At 37.7% G+C, this 9,100-nt stretch overlaps 1 protein-coding gene across 2 annotated transcripts; it reads right to left on the bottom strand.

Moving 5' to 3' along the window:
• Positions 1-219: 219 nt before the first annotated feature.
• Positions 220-7,894, bottom strand: RB195_000486 (uncharacterized protein; the record flags this gene model as incomplete). Of its 2 annotated transcripts, XM_064196864.1 has the most annotated exons (13): positions 220-323; positions 460-510; positions 1,598-1,718; positions 1,957-2,112; positions 2,168-2,296; positions 3,279-3,406; positions 3,514-3,652; positions 6,048-6,140; positions 6,198-6,311; positions 6,371-6,460; positions 6,533-6,685; positions 6,750-6,848; positions 7,877-7,894. In XM_064196864.1, 13 exons carry the CDS (start codon positions 7,892-7,894, stop codon positions 220-222), a joined length of 1,395 nt encoding a protein of 464 aa, XP_064052744.1. The 2 variants fall into 2 exon arrangements, with proteins under 2 accessions (XP_064052744.1, XP_064052745.1); XM_064196863.1 differs by lacking the exons at positions 6,533-6,685; positions 6,750-6,848; positions 7,877-7,894 and having other exon boundaries at positions 3,541-3,652.
• Positions 7,895-9,100: the final 1,206 nt, after the last annotated feature.

Genomic DNA, 9,100 nt, shown 5'->3' with positions numbered 1-9,100 from the left:
TTATTTTGAAATTCACTGAGAATTGACATCGTGGATCTTTGTCTCATAGAGTTTATTCACGAAAGACATATTCGACAGCTTTGCTGAGCGATTCTTCATTATAAAGGCACCGAAATAAGAGTAGTGAAGCATCAGAATAACAACAGTTGAAAAAAAAACAAGGTTACTATGGAGCTAGAAATCCTTTACATTACATCATAATTATTCTTTTAAGTGCTGCTATTGAGGCTCTTTTTTCAAGCAATCATCAATATGAGGTTTTGCGGATACGTACAACCAAACCACGAACAATGTAGCAAGGGAGATGGGAATTGCTACGATACCTAAAATAGTTAAGGATTGAAACGAAGAAGGTCCATGTGAATCGAATATGTGCTGTCTTCATGGAAATTTAACGAAAATTCATATATCTCTGCTAAGAAACGTTTTAAAATCAGGAAAAAAAACAAAGAAACAAACCTGCACTCACGAGGCCCGTTTGTAGGGTCCAATAAGTCACTGCAGCAGCTCCTAGAAGAAAAAAGAACCAGGCTTATAATTTATTTATTGAAAGTTCAACGAAATACATGTTTCTTCGTACGAACTGATCATTTCCGAACCTAAATAGGAAGCTATGCTCTGAACTTCTTACAATTCTAAGCGGTATTGAGAGCATCCGGGAGGAGGGCGATTGTTATTTATTTTTTGGGCTTCGTAAATAATGATTTTATTGTCTAAATTGAGAGTCGCACAGCTCAAAAGATATAGTTCGGTTAGAGTTAGTTAGAGATAGTTGAGTAAGCTACTGCGCTCGAAGCGGTACGGTGAAGCGTAAGGGTTGGGATCGTGTAAGGATCCTCGCTATCGCCACCCTTCTCTGCAGTCCGTCATGGTCCCACCTCGATTCCAACTGCCTCGAGCGCAACCGCTTTCTGCAATTGTTCGTGCTTCATGTCGTTTTGACCCGACTATAGTTGTCCTGTACTTCCCAAAATACTATCGCTACTGTCCGTAAGCTTTGTGAGTTCGGTCATCAGGTCGCTGCCGGTTCCAGCTCTTGCGGTTAATATTAGCGGCAAGGTTTTAGAGAACATGAGCCTCTTGGTAACTTCCAAAATCCTTAGCTGTGCTCCCGCTTTTCCTTTCATGGTAATGTTCAATGGGATCGTTATCATTGATGTACTGGAAAGTTTGAGGAACTGTCGCGTGTACAGAGAAGGCTTTATTGATTGAAATTTAGTGGAGCAGTTGCCATAAAATCTAAATGTAAACCATTTCGAACATTTCGGAGATCCAGTATTCTACGAGGGTTGAAATTAGGTGATGCTAAGGGATTTCATTGTTGTTTATGAAGGATTGTTACCAGTTGAATTTTATTTTTCAAGAGGGTAGATTTCTGTAGATGGAAAAAGTTGCAATTACAAGAAATAATAGTATCCACCAAAAAAAAACAGCTAAATCGAGTCCCTAACAACTAGTTAATTAATTAATTAATCAGAGTGATTTTTCATTTTTAATTATAATTATGATTAGAAATTAAAATAAATAAGTGAATGAAAGAGCAAAAATTACTGTAATAATTAATTTTTCAGTCTAATTTTCTGAAGAAATTTATTACCAGAGGCAGCTGCGCCGAGCCCTACTCCAAGCAGGACACTATCGCCGCAGGCTGTCATCGCTGAAGCACATCCGGTCACTTTTTTCGCCTGGTTGAGTCGCTTGTATCGTTCCAGCTCTGCCTGAAAATTTCCTCAATTTTCCTCCAAAGTCGGGAGTTAATCAGAGCCAGACATAAAGTGAGTTATAGTGTTATAGTGAGTTGCTACAAGTATAAGCAAACAAATATAAGCTGATGGACCCCATCTAACAGTAAACAATAACAAATAACATTAATAAATAATAAATAATCATAATAAATAACACTTCTAGAGCCTTTTCACTTTTTTAAGTCAGCTGGTATTTGAAACTCTTCCCTACATTAATATCTTCCTGCAATTTCGCTAATGCCCTGCTCCTGACGTCGGCGGTCCCGATTTTTGGGCACTTATCAAAGATGTTCAGCGCGGTGATCCCGTGCTTGATATGCGCTTCCAGCAATTTCTTTTCGGGCATCATCCGAGAACCGGCTGTGGACTGAAAATGAGCACAAATAATTAAAAACAACTCATTCATTACCTTAACTTCTTACCCGGTCCATCCCTCTACTGTATGCTATTTTTGCTTCGTTAGCCGCCTCAATACAAATTAGCTTGGCATTCGCGTTCAAAATGCTGTGTGCCTCAGGCAGTGAGTTCCCGTCGAATGAACTGACATATTCCTGCAACTTTTTCATTTTACTTACTTTACTTTTGAGTGAAGTTCCTCTATTTCAAGAACATGAGCTCAGTTCTGCTAGAGGAGGATTTATCGGGAAAAATTTCGATGAACTGCCGCGTTAGAATGTGACATTCACTCATCGTTCAAGTTTAAAGGGATCACTCCAGGAATCTGAAGTGGTACGGTTTTCAGGTGGAGTATTCGAATATTTTTTTTTTTTTTTTTTTTTTGATGCAGTTTCATGGCTTTTACATAAACTGGCCTTTTACACACAATTTTTTCGCATTTTTTTTATTTTTTTTTTTTTTTTTTTTTTTTTTTTTTTTTTTTTTTTTTTTTTTTACAGGATCGTAGATTAAGGAGAGAGGAGTGATTCCGTCCATTTCTTGCTAATTGGCGTAAAAAAACGGCCGGCAAGATGCGGCGCGTGCACAAGGCTGACGCGCTCCAATCGAACTCGTTGTAGAAAATAGCCATTTATTTTTTGCTTCGTTAGAATAATATCAGGGGGCCTCAATGGGGATCGCGGTTCCCGAAGCCGTATCTTCTGGGCCGTTTTTTTTATGGCACATTTTTTTTTTTTTTTTATTTAATTTTTTAAAAATAAAAAAATTTAAACAAAGACGTAGAACGAAAAGAAGGAATTTTTTAGAGGTTCTTTTTGCGTTACTTCATTGTTCTTATTAGACATACTATCACCTCCTAACGTACCAACGTCCTCGATCTGCCACTGAATCTACGATTTCCCGATATACGAATACTCCTATACGAGGTCGTTTGGAAGAAATCCGTACCATCCTCAGATTGCCGTAAAAAAGGCCGGTGATCCCTATTAGAAGGAATGGAAATATCAATAGAAACATTTTTTCGGTCTCTCATGAAGTACCAGGTTATTCGTGGGAAAACCTTTAAAGAAAATCCATGAAAAGTTTTTTGACTCCATAGTAAGATTTTGTGAAAACCATTGAAATATTTTTTCTAACCTTAAAATACTGCATTAGCTTCCTGCAGGTCACAGGTTTCCCGTTAATAATTTTCGGTTGCAATGCATGTGGATTCAACAATGATGGTACCATCTTTTTCATTTCTTCGCGGAATATCGGCCGTAAATCTGAATATTTCGAGTTCGATTAAAATGAACGTTTGAGAACACAACAATAGAAGCAGATAGCTCGAGCGAAAGCCACCTAAGAATTCAGAGAAACGATGTAGGAGGACCTTTGACGTGCCCTCTGAAGGACTGACGTTCGGCGACACGATAGCCGGGATGTGGAAGCAGATAGCAGGAGATTTGCTCGAAACAATCTGATAATTGTTCTCTGACACTGCGAATTTCTTCCGGTTGGTCTGCAGATGGCTGAAGTTAGACAAATATAGAAAAGACTGGAAATGTATTTAAAAGAACATTTTTCCTTTTTTCTCTGAAAAAATGGTGGAAATATTTGCAAGGGCAAAATTTTCGATGACGTTCGATTGGGACGATGATCATTCTTGGTTTTGTATGTCACAGGCTCGTTTCGAGAGTAATTTTATGCTGCACATTTTTGCTTGGAACATTTGTAGCACGTTCATCTTCTAGTTATTGCCAAGAAAAAAAGGCTTCTGAAAATACCAAATAGTTTTTTTTTTGAATGGAGGACGTTGCTTTTGCTTCCATTCCATTTCATGGCAAGGGAACAGCTAATTATTCGACAAAGTTAAGCCTGAAGTATTTGATGCAACATGAGCCTCTATAACGAGGAATGAGTAAAGTACGAACTGTGAGTTCCCCTAACTGTTTGTGACAATTTCGTTTCAGATTCTGGTTGAGTTAGAGGGAAAAATGGAAACGAAAGTTGCCAGTAAAAATAGTTCTTTCTTCATCTTTTTTTCCATCTTTTTTTGTTTTGTTTTCTTTTTTGCTTTTTTGCATTTGGTGACCTATTGAGTAAATAGTAGAACTGCAAATAAAAGAAGAACTCTCAGGTTAGATAATCCTGAGCTAATTATGGGAGAAAATAGCTCAGCGTATTCGTTTAGGAAATACGATTGCTATGAATAAATTTTGGCTTCTGTCTCAGAAATAAAGGCAAAAGTTCTTTAGGATGGAACTAAAAAGACTAATATAACTTCTAAGAGTATCCGCTAGAACGATGTGAAGTAAGGCGTTTTTGTGGATTTGACAGTTTCTCAGAGCATCTCATAACTGAAGTCAAAATGATGAACGGAGAGGCGACCCCTCTCGGAGGTCATGTCATGTCAGACAGTGCCATAAAGATGCTCTTTTCTGGATAGCTGCCACGAATGCTATCCGGAAACGCCACGGTCGCATCACCGCTTCGTGTGAACGAGCGGAGTGATCTTTTGGAAAACGTTTAAAGGTAAAAAATATCTTCTAAAGTTTTATTGTTTTTTTCCAACGACTATAACGAATAGAATGGGAATGGGAATTAAAGTGGAATGGAAGCTGGTTGATGTTTTAGTGGAATTTTAAGTGTATCCATCTGACAATTTCTCGCGAAAAGTTGTAAAAAAGTTGTTGTACAATTTTTTTATTTCTGTTCTCATTTATTTTTTGCCCATATTATTTATTTCTCACTTATTTTATTTTTTCCATCATTCTATATGAAGCTTAATATACTATATTTTTTTCAGATTTCTTAGATTTCTGGCCAATGGAGGATTCAAAAAGAGTATTGCCTAGAGATGGAGGAAAAGAATTTACGAAAGTCATCACGACGTAAGGTCCCCTTTAGTCCCATATAGAGAAAAAACCAATGGACTTTCCTTTCTAAGTTTTTTTTTCCAGAAATTTGATTATTACAACATACTAGTGAGTTTGAATCCTACATATCGGGTGGCCTCCTGTGATTTGTGATCACCTAGTTGCGCAAAAACCGCTAAGCGAGAAAGCTGTGAAGAAAAGAAATCCTTCTTTGATACGCCTGGATTACAGCAACTGTACAGACAGAACCTCATGTTTCGGATTTTTTTTTATGAGTTGAGTGGACGCTGATTGAATGGTTGATTGGTGATTGAATGCCTATTGTCGTGTATATATGTACACCTCCTGGATCCTGTTTCCTGAGAAAACGTGGTGCTCTATGAGGAAGAAAGAATCGCTTCATAAGGTAATAATGTAATAATGTAACTCTTATGCTCGGAGTATGCGTTGAATTTCTGGATCTTTCGGTCAATAATGTTTAGGGATATTGTAAAACAAACTCTTTTCAGCACTACAACAATATTCTGGATGAGGGAACCCTAAAGTTTACAGTACACACCGTTTGATTGGTTCTTGCGCTTTCATTTTTGCTTCCAAGAAACCAACTGGAAACATTTAAATCATGCAAATTCGGGCACAGATTACCAGTATTGACCCAAGAAAGACCATTAGCTTTTTACCTAAATCTTATCCGAATAAAGTCCAGAAAAGACCTTTAATTTTTCTTCTCAGAACCGAAAAAAGTTATTTTTTGGGTGGTAATGATAGCATTATATAGTGATAGAAAATAGAACAGAAAAAAATTAAGGAAGGATAGAATAGAATGAATACCACGAGAGTAAAATATGCAGTAGGATCTATAGATTTTTTTCAAAAGATTTTTAATTCTTTTTGGTATTTTTCCGAACTCTTTTATGGAACTTCTTCAAGCTTCCGTTCCCCACCACACATTACAGTTGGTGTCTCTACGGTCAACCCTTTATCCACCCTTTAGCTTACTGTTTTATGGAAGTTCTTGGGTACTCTGCTCATCTCTGGATACACTCACCGTCAACACCTGTTGCAAGAACTTCTCGCCTCCCTCCTCCCCATATCCATACTCTTCCGGGTTTTTAAAATCGCGTACACAGAACACTAGGCTCTGAATCGAGAAGAATTAGGAACGTCCTTCAAATAGCTCAAAGAATAAGGACACTACCTGAAATGGTTTTCCGAATTGTTGAGCTTCTGTCAACGCCAGTCTTCCGTACTCAACAAATAGGGAAAGATGCTGTAGAGCATCTTCTTGGATGTTATCTACCACATTATAAATCTACAAACAATACAAATTTCCAATTCATCCAGATCAATCCAATTACAAGGATTTCGCACCTGAACACAACTAATAATTGTTGAAAGAGCAAAAATCGAGAGGCATTGTTGATATGTGGACGAGTTGTCGAACGTCCCTTGCGTATCCATCTGTAACCGGCTGTATTACTCAGAATATGTGAAAAAAAAAACAAAAAGAAAAAAAAAACTAAGATACTGAACCAGAAGCACGGCGTACATCTCTCCCGAAGCTGCCTCAATCATAATTGGTTCACCCCATATCCATACACCGACAGTATCTCGCTTCGCACCCGACCTCCAATGAAATCCATGAAGTTGACAGTCGTCAGTCAACCATTCCAACGGAACATCACTCTACAGTACCGTTCGTGAAATTATAGTCTCAAAAAACTAAAGCGTAGTGATGAAAGGAACCGACCTGTTGGGATTTTTGTAGACAGTACAAGTATTCCAGAAAAAAATTCAACAGAAAACTTTTTCCTTTCCGAAAAGCGCCGGCCACACTGATAATGACAACCTGAAAAGAAATAGCTTCAGCAGTAACCTTTTAAGTTCACGTAACCTTTTAAATTCAGCAGTAACCTTTTAAGTTTAATTTTTAATTTAAATAAATTTAAATGGGACAGAAATCTTCTCTTCTTTAAAAACCTTCAAAAACCTGTGCGGATACAGAAAATTAATGTAAATAATATATTAATTAGTATAATAATAAATACATTAAATTAATATTATTACAATTATTCAGAATTCTGAATAGACAAAACCACAAAGTGCAAACCAGATATAGAGGGCCTGAAATTTATTATTGCGTATGAGTTCGAGCTTATCGGTCAGAGAGTAATGAGGGGTTTGGTTATAACTGAGGTGGTTTTGAACTATCGATCGAGCCTAGCGGAACCTCTCTGAGTGTTTGAGTTTCTTTAATCTCTTCAAGAGAGGTGTAGAGATGACTGATGCGTTTCTTGTGACGTGCATAGAAAATGTATTGACAAAATAAAGGATAAAGGATAAGGTGACTGGCGTTAATCAATCCGTTTGGGACCCGCGCCACAACGTTCACTTCGATTCAGAATCATTTGAGGTTCACGAACGTGTATCTGGCCTATACAATGAGTTGCGGTGGCTAGCCGATGTGTCAAGTCAGTGTTTTTATCCTCCCAGACAAATCTGGCACCAGTTTATCGACTCCGGAGGGATGAAAGGCCTGATGAGCACTAGGGCGGATTCGAACCTCCGATTCATCGTGCAGGGAGCGGAACCTCTAACCGCGTACACCACACCCGCCCAAGAAGAACAGAGGATGATGGATTTAGATGTGCATTTTTCTGTTTCTATAGAGTTTTCTCGGATCTTACAGTTCTCTAGAAATTCTTTCTCCAATTTTTCTGATTTTCTTAGATTTCTTTTTTTTCTGATTTTTTTAGACGACTTCAAAAAAAAACATGAGAAGGTTTGAAGTATGAACGAAAATAGATTATAGAACGAAATTAAATTGACCAAAAGCGCGCCATTCAAAAAGGATCCTTTGATTGCAAAAAAGCTAACCTCACGATCTAATTTCATATGGTGCTATGTCATTTCCACTTCTACGTTAGTGTTCGGAGGTGGAAAAGGAGGTTTTTTTCTTCGAAAATGGCAGTTATAAGGCAAAATGCTTGCTGCAAATATAAAAATAAGCCGATTTAGAAGCATTTAGAAGCCTCAGTTCACTTGAGAGCTATTTACGCCTATAGAACTGATGAAATATAAAGTAAAGAGTAGAATAATATTGAAGTTACTTGACGAAGCCACTCTTCACATCTATTATTATTTTTAGTCCATTTTATTTTTTTTTGATTTATTTATTTGATTTGCTTAAAAAGTAGAGGATAAAGTCTCCGGAGTATCAAACCATTTGGGATACACCAAGTCGGGGTAAAATGTGGTTGGCAGGAGGGTGGGGGCACTCACTAGCGCCCCTATTTCTGGACCTAAATAGCTAAATCAGTCGGGGCCCTAAAAACTATCATTAGCCTTAGAGGATCCATGAAATGTTAGCTGAAGTCACCAAGAAAAAAAACAAGGTCGCCAGTCACTGCATCTATCTCTCCCTCCTCCTCCTCCTCCTCCGAGGTTTTTGACGCGTGCCTAGCCTTTACGATAAACTTGTGGGACCACCCGATGTATCACATGTACCAAATGATGATATATATTTCTCTGTTCTTCCGGACAAATCTGATACGAATTTATCGAAATCAGAGGGCTGAAGGCGCTAGTTAGCGCCGCGGGGCGGTTTCGAAGCATCTTTCGTTTATCCAACTAGAAAAATTTCATAAGATACGGGCTCTGGACAAGTTGTAAAAGCTCAAACCTCAAAAAAACCTAATTTTTTTAAGATAGGAGAATTAATTTGTTCTATTCGAATGCAAAAAAAGTGACGAGAACTTAAAGCTGAAGCAGATCCATTCACGAAGTGGTGTACAACAAGTGAAGATGACGTCATGTATCACAATTTAGTCGAAACGTTAGGATGTATTTGGTGTATTTACACAATCTGGTTGAAGTGAGCGGTTAGGAGTACTGTAGATTTTTTGTATCTATCGAAAACCACCGAAAGAGAGCCATTACTCAACCAATCCAAGGCTTCTTCCAGAAATCTAGAGTTCTCGTATAAGACTATAATCATTAAAATTCTGTCTGATTTCAAGCCATATATCCATAAAAACTAAATTCTGGCAGTATATATGAGGCTTATTTGCTTTTAAATGGTACCTTTAAAATCTGATTTTG

The sequence above is a fragment of the Necator americanus genome, chromosome IV, assembly GCF_031761385.1.
Source record: "Necator americanus strain Aroian chromosome IV, whole genome shotgun sequence".
Classification (NCBI taxonomy): Eukaryota; Metazoa; Nematoda; class Chromadorea; order Rhabditida; family Ancylostomatidae; genus Necator; species Necator americanus.
Note: the sequence above shows the minus strand (reverse complement) of the source record. Positions and strands in the feature narration are given on the sequence as shown.